The following is a 21,147-nucleotide window of genomic DNA, read 5'->3' as shown; positions in this document are numbered from 1 at the left end:
GTGTACGCAGCGTTGTATGGATGCTGCGTGGCCTCGACGCGTGTCTAGGCAACATGGATAGACCGATGGTGAGCAGCGAAATTTATCCAATGCCACTACATATACAGTAGAGCAGTGATTTACTGTACTACTTCGAGGTAAGTCACAGATCACATGATCATTATTGATGATATTTGCGAGTGCCCGTCCTGCTCGCTCAGACCTCCTAGCGGAGGTCATGATCAGACTTTATCTTCGGTTTCCACGATTGTCTAGAATGTCCTATGCCGTTTTTTTTGGCTGCAGAGGGGAGATGTATTCACTTAGATTAAACTAACAAAATGTCCTATGCCAAGTTAGCAGCAGTTGTCTAGAATGTCCTATGCCAGTTTTTTTTTGGCTGCAGAGGTGAGATGTATTCACTTATTGTCCCGGCCAGAATGGAAGTGTGGTGTAGTGCCCAGCGAGGAAGCGGGCACGTCGGCGTCGGTGAAAGAAGGCGCCGAGACGAATGCTGATGGATGCGGATGATGAACTCGACGCAGTTGATGAAACGCGACGCGATTGATGGGGGCGACGCGCGGCAGAGGTCGACGGAAAGTCGACGCGGGTGATGGGCCGCGAGACACAGCGACTGAGTCCAACTCGACGCGTAATCATCCGACTTGTCGACCAGCGCCTCGTCTCTGCAAAACGCGTCGACCCTAATCCCCGCCGAGCAAAACCCGCCGAGCAAGACGCGCCGAGTAAGACGCGCCGAGCAAAACGCGCCGACCAAAACGTGTCGAGGTAAGATCTTGATTACGCCACGCAAATCAGGTTGAAGGACGGCAGTGCAAGCACGACAGAAGTAGGGATAGGCACAGAACGATAGGCTTAGCAAGCAGTAGTACGGAGTAGCCAGTAGCTAGGGCATATGATAGGGTGAGGACTCAGTCCCGAAATTTCTCTGAACCACAAAGACCTCCCGTCTTCTCCGAGGTTCCAGGGGAACCACCAAGCGCCGGCAAGTAGACCCGCCTCGATATCGCGGCCCCCCGTCGTTTGCTGGTTCGGGTGCTCACCCCCCACAGACCCGTGCTGGAACAAAGGCACGTTAAACGTATACCGTTTAGGTGGGCGCCCGATAACGCGCTGCCTAGGCGAAGGACCGCATTGGCCTGATAACCGCCGTGCACAAGACCCCCCCGTAGGCCCGATAACGCCCAGGAAACGCCGGCCCGATAACGCCGCACGCCCAAAGCTCGACGCCCTACGACAAGGAACAAGCGTCAATGCAAGAACCCCCAACTCCGAAGCCTGCGAAGACTTGGGCCTGTATTTCGAAGATACGCTACTCCAACAACCGGGAATAATTTGCTCGGCGCGACCGCTATCCAGACGCGCCGAGTTTGTGCGAGATCGCATTCGCGAGATTTCTGCGAGGGCGCTACTCCACAGAAGGGCCCGATTTGAAGCCTCGATTTGAACATGATGTCTACGACTTTCCATATGCGATAGTTAGATATAGGGTAAATCACACGCGTTAGATTCCAAAAATGTGGTCAAAACGGTCCAATTCGCAGCCGTAGTTTCGTTATAGGCGCTCAAACATGAAGGTTTGAATCGGCCAAGAAGCATGAGCTCAAGTGGGCTAGGTCACGATAGGGTTACGAGAAATAGCATTCTGTAATTGGTTGATCTTCAGAAAGCATATGACTTTTGGAGTAGTCGACAGGACTAGATTTCCTTGTCGGACACGATCATGTGCTTCTCACCGAGGCTCAAAACATGTCGCTCAATCGTCCTCTTTGGTGGGGCTTCCAGCGGCGGAGGCGGCGTCTGCATGCTTCCGCTCCCTTTGCTTTATGTGGGTATTTTGAGCCCCCACTTGCTTCAAACGGAGCAGGCGATCCCTCGCAATTGCTAAAAATATGGTGGTGTTACAATTTCCGGGCCCTTCAATTCTGGCCGGGACAATAGATTAAACTAACGAAATGTCCTATGCCAGGTTAGCAGCGCCCGAACCAATTGTGGCTACATAGGTCGCCTCGCACTTGTATTGAGGTGCCTCTTTTGGGGTCTACTGGAAAAGATCCATACACGTTAGTAAACGCGTTCCTTGCGCAATGATCCGCGAATTTCGTCGTTCTCGTTTCGCTAGTGCTCAGTAGTCCCATAGCTTGAAAAGCGGCAACATTGCTTTCGATTGTCGTTGATACCACTGAACTTATCTGAAAGCCACAATAGAGAGGTTTCGTGCGCGGCTTCCATCACCTTTACCCCCCAAAAAGCTGTTTAAAACATGCAAAAACCCTATCCACCGTCTTGAAAATCTGGTGGAAGTCGCAAATGTAGTGGCTTTCTCCACCACCCTCAGCCTCCATCCATCCACTGCCAACACGCTTATCAGCGCCCCAGTAGCGTCACTTTTGCTTCGACAATGGCAGAACCAACCAAGCGCAAGAACTTCACCGAAGAGGAAGATGTCATGCTTTTAAAGCAGACTCTCGCGGACGAACTCTACCAGCAGGAACATGGCAAGGTGATGGAGTACTGGGAGAAGTTGGCACAAACACTGGTGGCTTGTGCCGACTTCTCACGTAAGAATCTCACCGCGAAACGGCCCAGAACCGCGTTAACGCGCTTGTCGGTAAGCAGATCGTCTCCTCTTTAAGTAACATATATTGCTAACAATTCTGAATTTGTAAAATTATTTATGTAGCTGCTGCTAACAAGAAGAACAGCACTGCCAAGCGGCTTTCTGGTGTTACGGAGACGCACAGCGAGAAGGACGAGCTCCTTGACGAGCTGATCCTAAGGCTGGAGGAGTGCAAGGCAGAGAAGGAGGCTAAGAGGAAGATGAAGGCCGACAAGGATGCTGCGAACGAGAGTGCAGGTGAAGCCATCAGGCGTCTCGCTGTTGAGAGGTTGAAACGCTCACGAGAAGACGATGCTGTGAATGTAAGCGAGAGCCCCTCAAGAGCGAACAAATTCGCAAAGCTTGCCGAAATCCTACAAGCTCAAAAAGAGCAGGAGTTTGTCATGCGAAGGGAACAGTGGGAACAAGAGCGCCAAGATCGCCGCGACATTGAGAAACGCTTCATTCTCTTACTCGAGCATTTAGCTAACAAGAAGTAAATAGAACTGTGGTTGGTTCATGCTTTTATTTTGTGTTAATTGGTTATGTCTAAGTAGTCCTCAAGGGGCGGGGGAGGTAAGTCAAAGAACTGACTAATTTGATTGCCGCCATAATAACAGCAGTGACAATTTGTCAGTAGTATGGCAACCCGCACAAATTTACCTACCGGACTGAGCCGAATCTTTAGATCTTTCTTGTAATCAATGAAAGCCCAAAGACTTTTCATGATTCCGAAGTTCCATTCCACTGCGGTCCTCACTGCACTCATTTCCTTGTTGAAGATTCGCGCATGCGTTGAAAGCACTACGTCCTTAAAGCGGGTAACGACGAAGCCGCTCACTGAATACGCAGGATCGCCAAATATGGCTTTGCCTTCGAATACATCTGCATCCTCGCGAAAGTATTGCAGGAGACGGCCAGCAGTAAACACAGTCGTGTCGTGTCTGCGCCATTCAAAAGGCCCGAAAAATGCATGCATAGTCCGTCGGGGGCCGTCAATCCTAATACAGTTATCAAAATACAATTAGTCAAAGCCAATATCGAAGTCGTTGAAGCTCAAATTATATTACCTTGAAAGATGAAACAGTGTAATCTCTTATGGCCGCTGTAGACTTGACGCTGTAGATTCTCCGACCGAAAAACCTTGCGAGGAGAAGGACGGCAAATTCCGATCTTTGTTCCGTCTGGAAATGCGACGACGCTAGGCACAGAGGTACGGCGCTCTATAGCTTCACAATAGGCGCTTATTTGTCTGCGAACGAGATCGAGATGAAAGTGCATGCGCTCGCTATACCTTGCGTCTACGTAGTCAACTAAAGCACAACGCCGTTAGCAAGTTAACAAAACCCACCCACTTCGTGTTAAAGCAATGCGTACTCATCCACAGGAAAATGCGGCTAAGTGCAGGTCTTGATCGGCCGAAGGTGCGAGCCATGTCGTGTAGTCGGCGAGGATAACTGAGCCGGTAGAGCATGACTGCTGCAACTTCTTCGGCATGACAACGATCGTTGCTGTCCGTCACAACGACAGCAGGGAGCGCGAATAGGCGCACTAGTAGCCGAACACCACGCACGTCAAACCGAAAGTCCAGCGCGCAGTTAACGTCCCCGTAGGTGCCAAGGTTGAACCGCACATCAGGAATTAGTGGCCGCTCTGGGACATCAAAGAACCCAGCCTGTAGCAGGCTAGCCACAACGTCTCTTCGCCAAACGAGGCTAGCAGCGCTAGCAGCTCCAGCGCTTCGTCCTGGGTGAACTGCATCGCCGCCGCTGTAGTGGACCTACTTTGGCTCACTACTTTAGCTTACACGTGTGCGCGTGTATGTGAGGAAGCGTAGCTTAGTTTAAATTAGAGTTAATTATACTCGGGCCTCCGAGTATAGATTAATCTAAATAAACGATCCAAATAATGTTTTTGGGTTAAAATGAGAACTGCTATTTTTGTTTTATGTTTCTGACTTCCTCTAAATGTAATATTCTAAGATAGGAATCTGCCAACGGCTGGTTGACAGAATTCCAATGCTATGCATGTCGCTCATTGGCTAAGAGATGCTGCTCTCAGCCAATAGGAATCCTAAGTCTCTATGGACCACCCGTCGTGGTGGTCGTAAATGTATATAGCCTTTGGTGTGTCTACACCAAGGTCGAGAAAGTCTTTCGAACCTCTAACAGACGTCGTATCTGTTAGAGTTACAAGTGACTGTAGCCACTTGTGCGTGTAACCCTGTTACACCATCCCCCCTCAAGGTTCGACGCGCCGAGTCACGGCACGTCAATCAGGGAATTGACCATTCGTCAATTCTTCACGTTGGGAGAAAGAAAACTCGAGCTCATTCCGCAATGAGCTCGCCGCAGAAGAAGACCGCCGCCGCAACAGAGGGTAACATATCTGTTGCTCAGTACCATGAGCGCCAGCAGGCAAAGCGCGACGCGCTCGCTGCAAAGGCCGCGTCGGGGACAACCCAGCCGGAAGTTGTCCTCGAAAGTTCCTCTGTAGCCAACGACGCCGTTGACTACGGGAGTGACGACGTAGAGATGGAAGAGGGCGAAGCCTATTCTAGCAAGCGCAAGGAGTCTATCGACAGCGATAGTCTCGACCCGCATGCCGGGTCGAGACGCCCTCGTGAAGGAGACGACTCGGACGCTTCGAGCTCCAAGCGTTCGCGCGGCGAGAGCGACACTCCGCTCTCTGCTGCTGGGGCTTTAAGCTCCCCGCGTGAGGTGGCGTCTTCAAGTTCTCCGCGCGCTGCTCAGGCAGCGCGCGATCCGTGGATGCCGTCTGCGTCAGAGATCGCAGACCGTGTGGGCAACACCGTGCCTCCAAATGAAATTCCGCTGTACGTATGCAGCGGGATCCACGATGATGCTGTGGCGGAGGAGCAGCACTTTGATCCGTTAACGAATCAAAGGCGCGATTACTATATCGGACTCTTTCACGAGCTCCGATACTTCTCCAGCAAGAAGACCTCTTCTCACAGCAAAGTGCCTGAGTGGCAGGCACTTTGTCAAAGTAGGAATGTTTTTGTTGAGAACTAAGTTGATTGCGTCCGAGCTGAACTCGTTCAGCTCGTTTCTAGCAGTAGATCCGGCCTCTGCGTTCGTCTTCGCGGTGTCTGTGCCCTGCACAGACCCGTTCTTCTTCTTCTTCTTGCTCTTGTCGGCGTCTGTGCCCTGCACAGACGCGTTCTTCTTCTTCTTCTTGCGCGTAGTCGCGGCTGACACTGTGCAAGTGTCAGCGGCATTCTGCGGCTGCTGCGTTGCAGTCGTAGATCCTCCCCCACTTAAGGAAGGAGCCACCATCCCGAGTAGACTCGGGAAGCGTGGGTGCCTGATGGCATTCACGTAGAACGGTGTATGCCCGGTCGAGGCATGCACCGAGTTGTTGATGGCGAACTCCACCACCGGCAGGCTCTCGCTCCAGTGTTGGAACGAGTGAGCATAGCTCTTAAGCACGTCTACGAGCACGCGGTTCACGCGCTCGGTCTGCCCGTCCGTCTGCGGATGGTCCGCAGTCGACATCGAAAGTTGACTTCCAAGACGTGTAAACACTTCTTGCCAAAGGTGTGCAGCGAAGCGCGGGTCTCGATCCGACACAATGTCGATCGGCATGCCATGGTGTTTGAACACCATGTCAACGAACAGACGCGCCGTCTGTTTCGCAGTCACTTCAGCGGGTACCGCAGCAAGATGTACCATCTTGCTGAAGCGGTCAACAAAGACCACAACGCCCGTGTTCCCCTGGCTGTCCGGGGGAAGGCCGAACACGAATTCCAAAGACATGGACTGCCAACACTCCGACGGAGTCGGCAGTGACTGCAAGGGAGCCTGCGCGAAGGGCGCAGGCTTTACACGTTGACAAACCTCGCAAGCACGGACGTACTGGCGTACCCATTTGTACTGGTGGGCCCAGTAGAAGTCTCGCGTGAGAAGCAGGTATGTCTTCTCACGGCCCGGATGCCCCGCAGTCGGTGCATCGTGATACTCGTACATGATCCTGAGTCGCAGGTCATGGTCGTTGGGCACGACAACGCGGCCCGCGTTGTCGTCGACTGCACTATAGAGTAATAACCCGTCGTGCACCCGATAACGGTGTGCACGAGCACGAAGATGCTTCGGCAACTTCTGACGAGCTTTGTCAGAAGGCGCTGAGCCGTAGGCCAGCAAGAGCTTCGCGTCCGCGTCGTGCGCGTACGCGACCTTCACGTCGCAGTGACGACGTTGGGGTGCTCGATCGCATGGCGTCAATGGCATTGACGTCGGTATCAGTCGTGGTGTAGTCAGGTCGACGCGAGAGCGCGTCGGCCGACACATTGAGTCTTCCGGGTTTGTACTCAACCCGGAAGTTATACTCTGCGAAGAATGAGAGCCATCTCGCCATCCGTTGCGAGATGTGCGGCGACTTCACAGCCGTCCGCAGTGACGCGTGGTCTGTGTAGACCACGAACGGTTTGCTTCCGAGTAGATACACTCAGAACTTCGCGAGTGCGTACTTCATGGCAAGGTGCTCCTTGTCATGCACCGGGTAGTTGCGCTCAGCTGGCTTCAGCTGACGCGATTGGTAGTAGACGACACGATCACGGCCCTCGTGATCGTGCTGCATCAACGCACATCCGATTGTGAAGTCGGATGCGTCACACACAACGTGGAATGGGCGATCTTGGGCGGCCACCGCCAAGATCGGCGCCTCCGTCAAGCCCTGCTCACTGCATCGCAGGCCTGCTGACACTCAACAGTCCAATTCCGCTCGGCGTCCTTCTTCAGGAACTGTGACAGCGGGCGTATCATGCCCGCGTAGTCCTTCACGTACTTGCACAAGTACGTGGCCAAGCCAAGGAACCGCCGCAGTTCCTTGACGTTCGACGGCGTCGGCCACTCATTGATCACTCTGACCTTTTCAGGGTCAGGGTGGACACCGTTCTTCCCAACGAGACACCCGAGCACGGGTATCTCGCTCGCCCCGAAGATGCACTTCTTCAGGTTCGCATAGAGCTTGTGCTTGCGCATGAGCGCAAGCAGCTTCCGGAGATGCGCCTTGTGCATCTCAACATCGCTTATCCCGTCCGCAGCCCGGCTGTGGACGAACACATCGTCGAAGTAGCTCGGTGCGAAGTCGCGCACCGAGCGCAACAAGTGCGTCACGCACCTGTTGAAGGTCGCAGGGGCGTTCTTCAGACCCTGCGGCATCACTAGCCACTCCCAGAGCATGTCGCTCGGCGTGCTCACTGCCGTGAGAGGGATATCGCTCTCACGCATGAGGATCTGATAGAACCCATCGCACAGATCAAGAGCACTGTAGATAGTGCTCCTGGCCATCGAATCGATGATAACATCTTTTCGAGGTATCGGCGTCTGCGCCGATATCGTCGCATCGTTCAGCTTGTTATACGCATGAACGATGCGCCAGCCGCCCTGTGGCTTCTTGACACAGAACGTCGGAGCACTGTGCGAGGATTTCGATTCCCGCACTTGTCCAGCTTTGCGACGACTTTCGAAGAAGTCGTCGATCGCTTTGACCTGCTCTAGCGGCAGTGGCCACTGCCGCGCGACACAGTACTTCGTGCCCGTCACGAGATCAATCTCGTGCTGGATTCCCTTGTCCTGCGGAAGCTCCGCAGGAATCTCTTCCGGAAGTACGTCCGCGTACTCCCGTAAGATCTCGTAGTAGGGACTCGTTGAAAACGAGTCCCAGCTCTGCTCTTCAAAGCGCTCCTTCTTCGTCTTCGCACTGAGAGTGTCCTCGCTCTCAGTGGTGGTCTCCATGAAGAACTGCCTCAGTTCTTCATTCTCGCTCTTCGTTCTCTCGGCGTCCGAGAGAATGCATATTTGCTCGATGCGTCCATCGTGCAAGTCACGCGCGAAGCGCTTCCAGCTCATGACTGGAAGCGAAGTCAACTCCGACGCTTGCGTCGGAGGGTTAGCGAGAGTCATCTCCCTGTACCGGAATCCGGCACAGGTACGCGTCAAGACGTTCAGCGTCTCGACGTCCGGCTTCTCAGCCTCCGTCTGCCAGTAGACATTTCTTGTAGCGTCTCGGCCCCAGGCCGAGACTTGCGCAGCGATCTTCGCATGCGCCGTTGCGGAGCCCGGCTCCGCTTGGTTCTTGACCTCGTCCAGGCCCAGCCGTGGACGGGTGTTCTTCTTCAGTACCGCCGGCGGGTTCATCCCGCGGGCGAGCGACTTCAAGCCCGGCTTGGTCGCCCGGCGCTTCGTCGTGCAGCCCGGCTGCACGACAGCATGCAAGTTTATTCCGGTGCGGAACGTTTGCAACCGTCCGCACCGCCTGCAGCGTCGGCTTCCGGAGCCGACACGCCATCTTTACCTCGACGCCTGTTATTGGCGGAGCCCTCCATTACGGAGGGTGCGTCGGCTCCCCGAGCCGACGAATCAAATTCACCCAAGCCATCGACTCCCGGAGTCGACGGCGTTACGTCACCTTGGCTCTTATTATTGGCCAGACCTGATCCAATCAGATTCGCGTCAGCCTCCACGGCTGAGGCGTGTGACTCGTCTGCGTCATCCGTTCCCCTTGCGGTCGGAGACTCTTCCTGATTCGCTGAAAAGTGGGTGTCGATCTCCGAGATCAACACATTTTCTCCTTCAGCCGTCGGCGGCGACGCCGACGCTTGCTGCTCTTGCGCGCGTGCTCACGCGCGCCCAGGGCGCTCCGGGACAGCGGCATTAGGCGCTGTCTCGAGTGGGGAGTCGCGCGCACCTGTCGGTGCGTGCGTAGCGGCAACAGGACCATCGCTCACTGTTCTGCTGTCGCGACCGAAGCGCACGAGAGTGCGCTTCTCCCAATCGATGACCGGATCATGCCGTGCAAGCCAAGGCATGCCCAATACAATGTCAAACTTATCGTCCAGATCCAGGACGATAAAGGTCTCGACAAACTCTTGATCTTCATACGTGAAGCGCACGCGTACTATGCGCTTCTCGGTCTTTACGATGGCACCCGTTGCCAGTCGTACTTCCAACATACTTCGAGGTATCTTTAAATTCTCGAAGTCAAGCCTTGATAGACTTCGCAGTCGAACAAAGTTCTTCGACGCGCCAGAATCTACCAAAGCACGGAGAGAGCCGCTTGCTCTCATCGAGTTCACGTTCAGGATGACAAGGTCAGGCTTGTCATCTTGGTTCTTGCAGTGAGAATGAACCTCACTGGGGGCTGCAGTCCTCAGTGTCGCGTGTCCAAGGTCGACACGCGGAACTGCATTACCAGTAGGGCGCCCCGCGCCTACTGGCGTCCAGCGTTTTTGTTTGGTTGCGACGGTGCCCGGAACCGCCGCGATAGCCACCCTGCTGGTGCACGGGGGCCGTGCACTCCCGAGCAAAGTGACCGATTCTACCGCATCGGTAGCATCGCACATTGTTTCCTTGCGACTGCTGGGGCCCAGCAGTTGCAGCTCTCGAGAGATCCATGGGTTCTGGGCTTCCCGTCCTCACTATCGGGCGAGGCTGTGGCCTCGGCGCATGTGCATGTAGCTTAGCCTGCCGCAGGCTAAACTCCTCCTGCATTGCAAGAGTGATTGCAGCTTCGAGAGTACTCGGATACTCACGGAAGAGGTAGGTCTTCACAGGCCCATCTCTCAGTCCCTTCATGAACGTGACGACCTTGGTCGCCTCGTCGATCGGATTGGTCACGATGTTCGAGACGAAGTACCGCGCTCTCTGAGCGTAAGCATGGACATCATGCTTGCCCTGCTGCAGGTCGAGGAACTCCGCTCTCGACCGGAACTCGTTTTGCGGTGGCTCAAACGCTTGTCGGAGCTCTTCCTTGAAACCCTCGTACGTGCTAAAGCACGTAGGATCCGAGAGTCGGCGTCCATACGCCCAACTTCTTGCATGTCCGCCAAGACATGACATGGCGAACGCAACCTTCGACAACGGGTCGACGATACGTCGAGCCGCAATGGCAGTGCCGAGTTCGACAAGCCAACGGAGGAGAGGTTCACCCTCTCTTCCGACATAGTTGCTCGCATTGAGCTTCAGCGATTGCGCGCGTGGTGTCGTCCCGGACGACACCACGGTAGTAGCAGCAACATCGCGTTGCTCCTTCAGGATGAAACCCAGAGCAACACCGTGTTGCTCTGTCGGCGTTAGCGTACGCAGCATCGTAGCTACAGCCGCCTCACCAATGACTGTTGATCTCGTTGGAGGGCATCCCACTCTGGATCCGACAGGTGGGGACAGTCAGCGCGTGCAACGTGAGTTGCAGGCGTAGTGGAGCTTTCCATGGGCACCTCTGTATCCATGGGAAGGTTCTCAGCTCCGTGTTCGTGCGGTGACGTACGAACTCAGGTAGTCGGTCGTTGGACGGACTACAAAGTGCTACCAGGTGTAGTGGGCCTACTTTGGCTCACTACTTTAGCTTACACGTGTGCGCGTGTATGTGAGGAAGCGTAGCTTAGTTTAAATTAGAGTTAATTATACTCGGGCCTCCGAGTATAGATTAATCTAAATAAACGATCCAAATAATGTTTTTGGGTTAAAATGAGAACTGCTATTTTTGTTTTATGTTTCTGACTTCCTCTAAATGTAATATTCTAAGATAGGAATCTGCCAACGGCTGGTTGACAGAATTCCAATGCTATGCATGTCGCTCATTGGCTAAGAGATGCTGCTCTCAGCCAATAGGAATCCTAAGTCTCTATGGACCACCCGTCGTGGTGGTCGTAAATGTATATAGCCTTTGGTGTGTCTACACCAAGGTCGAGAAAGTCTTTCGAACCTCTAACAGACGTCGTATCTGTTAGAGTTACAAGTGACTGTAGCCACTTGTGCGTGTAACCCTGTTACAGCCGCTTACTTGCTTGCTTGTGTGTGCTTGCTTGGCCTTTAGGCATTGGCATATTACTGGCTGTAGGATGGGTGGTACACTTGTGGTACACGGGTAAGGAATATGGGGCGAAACCTCTGTTGGGCATAACCATTACCTTCACATTTAGGACCTGCTCTGAAGGAAAAGTGGAGGTGAAAATTTGTACGAAACCTCTCTAATACTGTGCGGATTCACCACATTTTATTTATCTTATTTTATTTTTTGCGTTTAACCCCGACAGCACTGCATCGAACTATTCACCAAACGCGTTTCCACTCTCGTTCGTGCCCCGCAGCTTCGTACGTAAGTACTACTGAGTCCGTGGCTGAATTCGAGCGTTAAAGGAGAAGGCGATCGAGCCGCACGACTGTAAGGCAGCGATAGATTTGGGGAGCCTGGCATTGACAGTGGCTGCACATTTTTCATAACTGTATCGCTACTAGTCTACTCCGCAAACATGATTGCCAAACATGCTAGTGATTGATTTTCACCACACTAACTCGCTGTAAGTGCTGTTTGCAAACGTGTTTGTAAGTCAGCTTTCGCCAACTATAAAGAACCTCAAGATGAAGGGTTAAACATCTTTCTAACTCCGCAAACCTGTTAGCCATATTCACTATACAATAGCAAACAGTTTGCAGACGCTTGTGTTAGCTATGCAGTTAGTGCTTGTGCGAACACCAATCGCTACCTAAATATAATGGAGGAGGCAGACGGATTCTGCTGAAAACTCGGAACCAGCACAACCAAAACCACGAGACGATGAGTAAGTAAGTCCAGCCCAGATGCCCTTAGCTCTGGATAAATAATGGCCGCAACAAAGTTTTCCAAGCTTCGATTGCATGTGTAAGATTTTACGTACACTGTCAACTTCAACTTAACAAACACATCCGAGGCTTGATAATGTCAAGTTGAGGCAGATAGACCATTCGTTTGTATCGTTGCAAGAAGCTAGCACAACTCTTTACACGACGAGGAGATGCACGCGGGGTACAACGCCTTCGACTGGCCGTTGCTCCCAGCCTTCTTAATTGCCATTTGCTATTTGGTATTATTTGGTAATAAACAGCAGCGCAAACAAATGGTCGAAGTCAGTGGCAGATTTTTTTTGTGGTTGACGCCGGTGGGCACTCACGTCAACGCCGCACACCAGGCACCTTGCACATACCGGGTGCCCCCGAATTCAGAAAATTCCTGATTTTTGAGGAATTTCGATCACGTTGAAGTGAATAGTAAATGTGCTGCAGGTCGAATTTCGAGTACTTACCTCGAAGTGTCAACAGGGATATGCCAACGACTTCATGAATACACTCGGCGACAGGTTATATCGGCCACCCTCGTTTGTGTCCGCAACTTTGCCAATTTTTCGAGTTGGCTATTTAGATGTGTTTGAGCTTTGATTGGTAGAAAACCGCTACATGTGTTAACCCGCGGGAATTCCCAGGGCTGCCATACAACTATGTGAATCACATAGTTGTATGGCAGCCAAAAAATCACATAATGATTCTTGAACGGATTTTACAGGACATTACCAGGACACTCAAAATTGTAGTATTTTGTCCAATCAGAATTACATTAACAAAGGATGCAGTTTTGCCTGTGTTTGACCTCACCGCAACAGCAAGCATGCCGTAGGCTACCCCACGTGCACAGTAGTATAACTTTACCTCTTCATCATCAAGAAAAGCTGGTCGAGACTGAGCCGGCGTAGGCAGTTGTAATTTATTGCCGAGTCGGCGTTGAAGCACGCTGGACGTCGACAATACGGCCAGCTCTTCGACAAGGACATCGTCAGCGAGATGACGCTCTACAAGTCTAATCAGGGCTTCGAGTACAGGTGATTCGGTCTCGGGTGGCATGCTGGCCTGGATCTCGACGGACAGGAGATGACATGCGCAGACCAGCAACCATCAAGGCTGAGGGCTCGCTACGGTAGCGTCGTGGATGACTTCCTTGAGGACGATCACGACCATGACAACTAGCTGGTACAGCAGCTCTGGTATGGGCGTTCGGCGGAGGCTCAAACGTGGGCGGCTTCAGCGGGTCAGGCCCTAAGGGAAGGTGCTGCAATTGCTCTTCGCTATCCAGGGACACTACACATACAACAGTCATGGCAAGCGCCGACACCGAGGCCGCCAGCTTGCGTCCCCGCAATTAAATGTTTCGATTAGCACTGGGGGTAATGTAGAGCTATTGTTTGTACATCCTTCAGCTTATATACGTACTGGTTTGACTCGGCGTTACAGCTGACTTAGTTAAAAAAAAAAGTGTTGAGAATGTATGAAATGTATGGCTGAGCTCATATTTCTTTAACTGGTACCACTAAAAAGCCCTTTGGTCTACAGAGCGAGCCATGAATACTGTATCTTCCTGCTGGGCACGCTACGCTAACGGACACAACGTGTGTGTTATATTCTGCTTGGCGCATTAGCTCGGAAGTTTGCTGCATTGCGGATGCCGCATCCGCAATGCAGCAAATCTTGCAGGACATGTTGTCCTGTAAAAGCACAAAAGATGGACTTTGTCAAGCCTGTGCCAATAATACTAGATTTTGTATATGATTTACGGGATATTCGATTTGGAAAATACAGGACATTCCGTCCTGCGCTTATGCTCGTGAGCAAGGTCGATGTCCTGCAAAATCTGAAGAATGTGATTTTGGCACTGCGCAAAGTATAATCAGCCAGCCCGAGGCATACAAAATGCAAGTAAAAATATGCTGGAATGGTGGTTGTAACAAAACACATGTTGCCCCCGGTTTGCATGGCTGCGTTGCCGTGGCTTGCACGTTCGGCGCTCTTGTGACCGACAGCGGTCGATATGTTGTCTCCCTTTATGTGGTAGCTGGCGTTGACGTGCATGCTCTGTGTGGCGGCTTCCACATGTCCGCGGAAGTCACCAGCCCCATTTTCCGTCGTTTTACATACATAGGCAGCTGAAACTCGGCACCATGCTAAAGTGTGTCGAGCGAGCCACTTCAGAACACATCCTGCAATGCCCAATTGCTTCATCGCATTAACTGGTATTCATATGAACTAGGTTAACGTTTATTAGCTGGATAATGAAGTTTGTTCGCCTGCTGCGGCCTCTCCACTTCATCATCTCCACCCACCGCCATGCAAATCGGGGGCAACATGTGTTTTGTTACAATCATTCCAGTATATTTATACTTGCATTTTGTATGCCTCGGGGTGACTGATTATACTTGGCGCAGTGCCAAAATCACATACAGGCGTCCCCAGCCTATTCGCCACAGTGGTACTTATGATGTTTGCGAATCAACAAGATTCACGTCCGAGCATAAATGAGTATGTACTGACTTACTACAAGCTTAGCTCAAGAATACGGTGGAGGTATTCCTCGCAACGTGCCACTTGTCGCAGTATGTATCGCTGTACACTCATCTAAATCAATATGTTTGCAGAAGTAGCGCGCAAATCTTGAGAGATTGTTGTACTTCCTGTGCGAGGTACATTAAAATATACAGCCGGGACTAGCCCGGAGACGCCTGTAGTTGTATGGCAGCCACCTGATAGGCTGGGAATTCCCGCATGAAGCGGTTTTCTACCAATCAAAGCTCAAACATATCTAAATAGCGAGCGCCAACTCGAAAAATTGGCAAAGTTGCGGACACAAACGAGGGTGGCCGATATAACCTGTCGGCGAGTGTATGAGTCATACACTCGACAGGTTATACAGTATGACCATACATGCAACGGCGTCGCTGATCCAGCCGTAAACCACGGAGACCAGAGGCGATCGTCGGGACTGGCGCCAGTGTCGAAGTGGGACTTGGCTATCATGCTTTAGCACCCTGACGACCACATTCACGCAGTATAAGCCGATGGCATGGCTTCTTGACCGGCAGTCACGCTCGAAACTGTGACCATAAAACTTGTTCGTCACCTTGGAGGACAGTCTGAAGGCCTGCCAAAGACAGGGCCAGGAAGGAAGACGCACGAGCCCGCATCGTACGGCATGCAGGCCGCCGGTGTTGGACTCCAACTTGGAGAGCGCCGTCCGCACCGGTGCTGCATGAATGCTCACCCACGTGAGCCCTTAGCTGATCCGGTGGACCTCCTTCCGTTCTACAGTACAGTAGATCAAACACCCGTGTCACAAGGCTGAAGCCGCATCCCACGGCGTCCTTCCTCCACCCGTGGCCGCCCCATGAGCGTCACGCGTCACTTGTTCTTTTCCCTTCAGCGCCGCACGAGGAGCCCCACCTTCATTCGGTAGCATGAGGCTCGCTCTAGTGCTTCTACTGCTGCTGCTGGGTGCGACCGCCGCCTTGACGGAGACGGACCCTCGGCCCGCACCGTTCGTGGACATTGTCGGCGCGGCGTGCACCAAACGCTCCGACTGCGGCTACGTGCCGGCGCTCGCCTGCATCGAGGGGTAAGAACGAACGGTAACCTCCAGTTGGGGTCATATACGGTACAGATCTGAGATTGGATCTGACGTGCTAAAAGGTGTTCTGGGGGTTGCACCCCTAGACCCCCGCAAAAAGAAAACTAACTCCGAGTTGCGGCAACGGGTCCGTTCGCTGGAATGCTCGTCGCTGGGCCCGCCTCCGCAAATACCGCGCGGCCCTGCTTCGCGGGCACCCCGCGCGCGTTTGCTATGGCTACGCTCCTCACAACCGCTCACTGCCGAAACATATGTTTTCAATACAAAAATTAGTTTTGAAAACCGATCCATTCTCTGATCTGTGCCCTATATGATCCCAACCGGGTTTTACCGAACGAACTACCTGCGTATACAGTCACTCTACCCCTGCTCTAACGGCCGTCATCACTGTAGGTCATGCGAGTACTGCCGCCCTACCGCGCACGACTGCGGAGACTACGCTGGCGACATGGCCAACCGCTGTCAAGTGGTGGAGGTGCTGAACGAGGGCACGGGCGAGATGGAGACTCAGTACGGGCTTTCGTCATCCGGCGAGCCCGTGGCGGCCGCCTACTGCGTGGAGAAGAACCTCTTCGCCCCGTTCACGTTCAACGACCTGCTCACGACGCTGATCGCCTTCTCGTGTACTGCGCTGGGCGCGGGCGGGGGTATTGGAGGCGGTGGGTTGCTCGTCCCCATGTACATCTTCGCTGGACTGAACCCCAAGCACGCCATCCCGCTGTCAAAGGTGACGATTTTCGGCAGCGCGGTGGCCATGTACGCCGTCAACGTCCGCCGGAAGCATCCACGTACGTTTCTGATAGTCTTTGAGTTGTGGCGCCTTTCTCATAACTGGGTTTATGGGGCTTGGAACAGTGAACAGGAACCGTCCGCTCATTGATTTTGCGCTGGTGGCGCTCATGGAGCCCATGACACTGGTTGGCACGGTTTTCGGGGTGATGCTGAACCACATTTCCCCCAATTGGCTCATTCTGGTGTTGCTAGTGACGCTGATGTCGTTTATCACGTACAATACGGTCCTGAAAGGCAACAAGGCGGGTACTTTTCGACGGAATTACTCAGCTTTGGACGCTAATCCCCTAAAACTGGAATCTTCATCAGATTCAAGACAAAGAGTCAAAGCTGCAGCACGCGCTCGTCAAATCGACGCTTATAGGCGGCCCCAATGGTCGTGGCCGAGGCCGGACGTGGTCAATCTATCGGGTACGTCTAACTTACAGCATTTTATAGTGTTCTAAGTGGCCCTGCTCACTAAATGCTGGCTGCCGGTTGCCTCGTTTCAGCGGTTCGACGTCGAAGTTGCTGCACGCCACTGGCTCGAGAAAACCCGGAGGGCGCGGAAAGCTCGTCTGGTTCGAGAGGAAGACGAAGAGGACTTCAGTTCGTTGCCTCCACTTATTGCGCGTAAGGCAATCGGCTTGGATCCTCTCGTGGGTGACAATCGTCGTTTTGGTACATTCCCGTCGGACGACGATAAGAAGGCCCAGCGACGCGGCACCATCGAGCGTCGGGAGGGAAGAGTGCTGCCGTTCGAGTACATTTGGCCACTAGTAGTGTCCTGGTTCATCATTTTGGTGCAGTCGATTCTCCGTGGCGGCCACGGCGCTCCCAGCGCTATAGGCGTGGGATGTAATTCGTCGGACTACTGGGTGCTCACGCTCATGCCACTATCGATCCTAGTGGGGATCTCACTGTACGTCGGCTACCGTCTTCGTCTGACGAACCGTTTGAAGGTGGTCAGCGGCTATTTCTTTGTGGAGGGCGATATGCACTGGGTTAAACGACGCACATTGGTATTCCCTGCGGTGTGCACAATTGCTGGAGTGGCTGCTGGTCTGCTGGGTATTGGTGGGGGCATGGTCAAGGGCCCCATCATGCTCGAAGCCGGCGTCTTGCCTGCGGTTCAATCCGCGACTGCGAGTTTTATGATCCTTTTCACAGCTTCGTCGACGACTCTGCAGTTCGCTATCAACGGCCAGTTCCCGGGCGAGTTCCAGTTCGACTTCATGGCGTGGTTGGCGTTCGTTGGCTTTGTCGGCGGATTTTGTGGTTTGAAGTGCGTCGGGTACTTTGTGAAGAAGTACAGGCGAGAGTCGATCATGGTGTACACGTTGGCGGCAACGATTGGGTTGTCGGCTGTGGCCATGAGATTTATCGGGCTCCAGTCCACGCTGAGTGACATTGAGAGCGGCGTACACCTCGGCTTCCACGGCATTTGTGACAACGAATAAGCGGAAGATTTTTAAACATGTCTTATCCCCTCTAACCCCGTATTCTGTATCCTACAGAATAAGCATTGTCACAGGACATAATATCCAGCAAACTTGTCCTCTCTTTCGAACTTCGCATATGGATGTTTGTATAGCCGGTATTGTGCACATCTTCCTGTTAGATTAGCGATGGGAAGATAAACGGGGTTTATTCCGCGTAATAGACGGACGAGTACAAACCACCAACAGGTTTGAAAATTCGGGTGGAAGCCTAAAACCGCCGCGTGTCAGCCACTCGTACTTTCCTTCATTCCGAAACTGCGCTGTTCAAGACGTCGCAATGCAAGCTTTGTTGGGGCCCGTCGAGCGCGCCCAAGTGGCCAAGGACCATGGCCGAAGACGATCATGATGAGCGCCATTGTGATCTACAGGTAAGCGAGTGCGTGTACTTTGCTCTGTAACATTGTACTAGTGGTATATTGATTCTACGTTGCGATGTTGATTACCAGACCTGGTGATCCGACCCAGACGACGCTATGAGCTCTCGCGTGTGGCCCGATTGGCAGATCGATTGCGGAGTCAGCGCACAACCTCATCGGTTCCTACGAAGCCGACTACAGCCGGGTCTACCGCTATATTGTAGCTGATGCAGTGGCTACTCAAGAGGCTACAGAAGAAGCGTTCTCATGGTGTGGCTACACCGGAGACTACAGAAGAAGCGGTTGATGCTACGACGGATGCTACAGAAGAAGCTCTCCGCGTGATGAGGTTACACCGGAGATTACAGAAGAAGGGACAGAGGCTACGACGGAACTACCGATGAAAGCGGCAGGAATGGAGCGGCAGTGCCGGAGGCTACAGAGCAAAGCGGAGGCTGCCAAAGATGACCCACGGCTGGCGCGAACATTGAAGAGCGTGCGCATGTAAAGGAAGAAGTAGACGTTGGCATGAATATCATATATTGTCCTGTTTCGTACAAGAGGAACCGTGTGTAGTGCGTGTCATTACGGGCTATTGAGCATGCAAGCTCCCTGGTGTTGTTAGAGAATCCTAACAAAACAGGGTTTTTAAAAAACTCTATAATTGTATAGGTAAACGGAAATTAGATGTATTATGTATTGGAGGGGAAATTGCATAAAAAGCAAACCGTATCAGGGCCTTCAACCTGCTGTCAACCGTTAATTGTCAGTCATGCTGCGGGTAACCCGGCTTGTACATCGCCTGACTCTAGCTGCCCGGGCCGTCCGACTTGGTCTATCCACTTGGGCTTCCTGGGAACGCATCGATGCTAGACCTCCATGATCACCCCTGCCACCGCGAGTTGAAGCTTTACGACCACCGCGAGTTGAAGCTGTACGACCACCGCGAGTTGAAGCTGTACGACCACCGCGAGTTGAAGCTATACGGCCACCGCGAGTTGAAGCAGCACGACCAGCGCGACTGGTTCGTGAGTTCGACGACCTACTGGCTTCACGACGCGCAGCGTTAACACGCGATGTCAAGTCGACCACAACTGGCAACTCGATCTCCCCGTGAGCTGGGGCAACAGCTCTGCGATTAGAGATATCGCCAAGCAGTTGCACGTACCGCCGCGATAATGTGTCGATTGTCGATACGAAAGCGGAGATGCTCGAGTGTGGTCGGATACACAACTTCATCATGCGTCGTCGGGTCGCTTGCTTGAAGTGAAACAAGCATCCGATGACCCTGGCGCGCGGAAACAGGTCCGTCACTGAATCGATCAGCGCTGCCTCGAAGTCGCAGACGACACTCCCAGGTTGAAGGCGACTACCCGTGCCGTCATCCATGAACCGCATCAACTTTTGGTATAGTTGATGGGTTTTGCCAGTCGTAAGAGCGTAAACGCAAGGCACGAACACGCCACTTGCTGCGTCGCTCACCATCAACACGACACACTGGTAGAACGACCTCGGGACGCACCGGAAAGTTCCGTCGACGAACATCTGCGAGCCCGGATACCGAAGTAACTCCAGCAGTCGAGGGTCCGCCCAACCCAGCACACGCTGTAGCCGCTCGCCCTCCATAAAGACGTGGTGGAACTGGAAAAAATCAATGTAGTCCGTTGAACCAGGCTCTGCGGCGCAACCTCGACTATTCCATGCACGTTTCCACCGAAATGAACACGTCTCGTGCGGTACACACGTTGCCGGACTTGATGTCGTGTCAGTCCTTGAACAACCGCGCTGTCGTCTCTGACGAAAAACTGCTCGCGGACCGCCAAACAAATCTGTTGCGCCGTGTGTGAAAGGTGCAGAATCGACAATCGACAATCGATCAACCTCGGCCTTCATTTCCTCGGTGACGTCAACGTATCGGCTTGGAGCTTGGCCCGTCCCTTCACAAGTGTGTGGCGTAAAATTGTAGAACACATCTCGCGCAAAACTGTAGTCGACTTTCCCTTTGCACCCCGGAGTACGTCGGTAAGAGCTGCACCGCAAGGAAATCTTGCGCGAGGACTCTCGGGCTTTCGTGTACTGACGGCCGTTGAGTTGGATGACGGTGCGATGCGCTGTCGCGACGAGGTCGATTCCCGCATGCCCTTGACGCCCTGACGCAGAAGGTTGAACTGCGAGCTCGTCGCCTTCGTCCTCACTGCTAACAGTCTCCATTTCAGGGTCGTATGCGTCAGAGTCGTCCAAACTGCTGCTGGCTTCGCTGTCGTCCATGTCATAGCGGGAAGAACCGAGAACAAGTCCGCCGGGCAGCCTGGTCACATCCCCTTGAGTGGACACGCTTGAGCCACCGCTGGAGACCGAGTCATCGTCAACTTCAATATCTCGCGGGGGAGTCCCAGTCGGCGAGTCTTCATCATCGCTGTCGTCATCACTGCTGAATCAGGGTTCTCGATCCCCATAACAGGAGAGAGATAGCCAGCATCGCTGTCAGCATCACTGTCGCTCGCCGACGCTCCTCCACGATCCGAATTGAAGCCAAATTCCCACTGCTGGTCGAATTCACCGTCGCTGCGGTGGCTTGAAGAGGTCGGAGTTGATGCGGTGGTGGTTGGCATCACGATTTGACGCAGAGCAGGGGTTGCAGGGTGGAGGCGGCGAAGGCGAAGAGCTGGTGGGTTGTCAGAAAAAATCCGAA

At 53.2% G+C, this 21,147-nt stretch overlaps 5 protein-coding genes across 5 annotated transcripts; 3 read left to right on the top strand and 2 right to left on the bottom strand.

Moving 5' to 3' along the window:
* Positions 1-2,401: 2,401 nt before the first annotated feature.
* On the top strand, positions 2,402-3,099 carry PHYSODRAFT_309926 (hypothetical protein; the record flags this gene model as incomplete). Its single annotated transcript, XM_009518682.1, has 2 exons — positions 2,402-2,611; positions 2,827-3,099. 2 exons carry the CDS (start codon positions 2,402-2,404, stop codon positions 3,097-3,099), a joined length of 483 nt encoding a protein of 160 aa, XP_009516977.1.
* Positions 3,100-3,908: 809 nt separating this feature from the next.
* On the bottom strand, positions 3,909-4,253 carry PHYSODRAFT_477395 (hypothetical protein; the record flags this gene model as incomplete). Its single annotated transcript, XM_009518681.1, has 1 exon — positions 3,909-4,253. A coding segment is annotated over one exon (345 nt), but the record flags the coding sequence as incomplete, so codon positions are not given.
* An 11,403-nt stretch (positions 4,254-15,656) lies between these two features.
* On the top strand, positions 15,657-18,057 carry PHYSODRAFT_309925 (hypothetical protein; the record flags this gene model as incomplete). The annotated part of the gene is made up of 5 exons (XM_009518680.1): positions 15,657-15,814; positions 16,220-16,582; positions 16,689-16,860; positions 16,928-17,029; positions 17,110-18,057. The coding sequence occupies 5 exons, from the start codon at positions 15,657-15,659 to the stop codon at positions 18,055-18,057; spliced, it is 1,743 nt and encodes a 580-aa protein (XP_009516975.1).
* A 368-nt stretch (positions 18,058-18,425) lies between these two features.
* PHYSODRAFT_323187 (hypothetical protein) lies at positions 18,426-19,525 on the top strand (the record flags this gene model as incomplete). The annotated part of the gene is made up of 2 exons (XM_009518679.1): positions 18,426-18,467; positions 19,268-19,525. The coding sequence occupies 2 exons, from the start codon at positions 18,426-18,428 to the stop codon at positions 19,523-19,525; spliced, it is 300 nt and encodes a 99-aa protein (XP_009516974.1).
* Positions 19,526-19,693: 168 nt separating this feature from the next.
* PHYSODRAFT_323186 (hypothetical protein) lies at positions 19,694-21,067 on the bottom strand (the record flags this gene model as incomplete). Its single annotated transcript, XM_009518678.1, has 4 exons — positions 19,694-19,715; positions 19,759-20,096; positions 20,337-20,886; positions 20,964-21,067. The coding sequence occupies 4 exons, from the start codon at positions 21,065-21,067 to the stop codon at positions 19,694-19,696; spliced, it is 1,014 nt and encodes a 337-aa protein (XP_009516973.1).
* Positions 21,068-21,147: the final 80 nt, after the last annotated feature.

This window comes from Phytophthora sojae, assembly GCF_000149755.1.
Source record: "Phytophthora sojae unplaced genomic scaffold PHYSOscaffold_1, whole genome shotgun sequence".
Lineage (NCBI taxonomy): Eukaryota > Oomycota > Peronosporomycetes > Peronosporales > Peronosporaceae > Phytophthora > Phytophthora sojae.
Note: the sequence above shows the minus strand (reverse complement) of the source record. Positions and strands in the feature narration are given on the sequence as shown.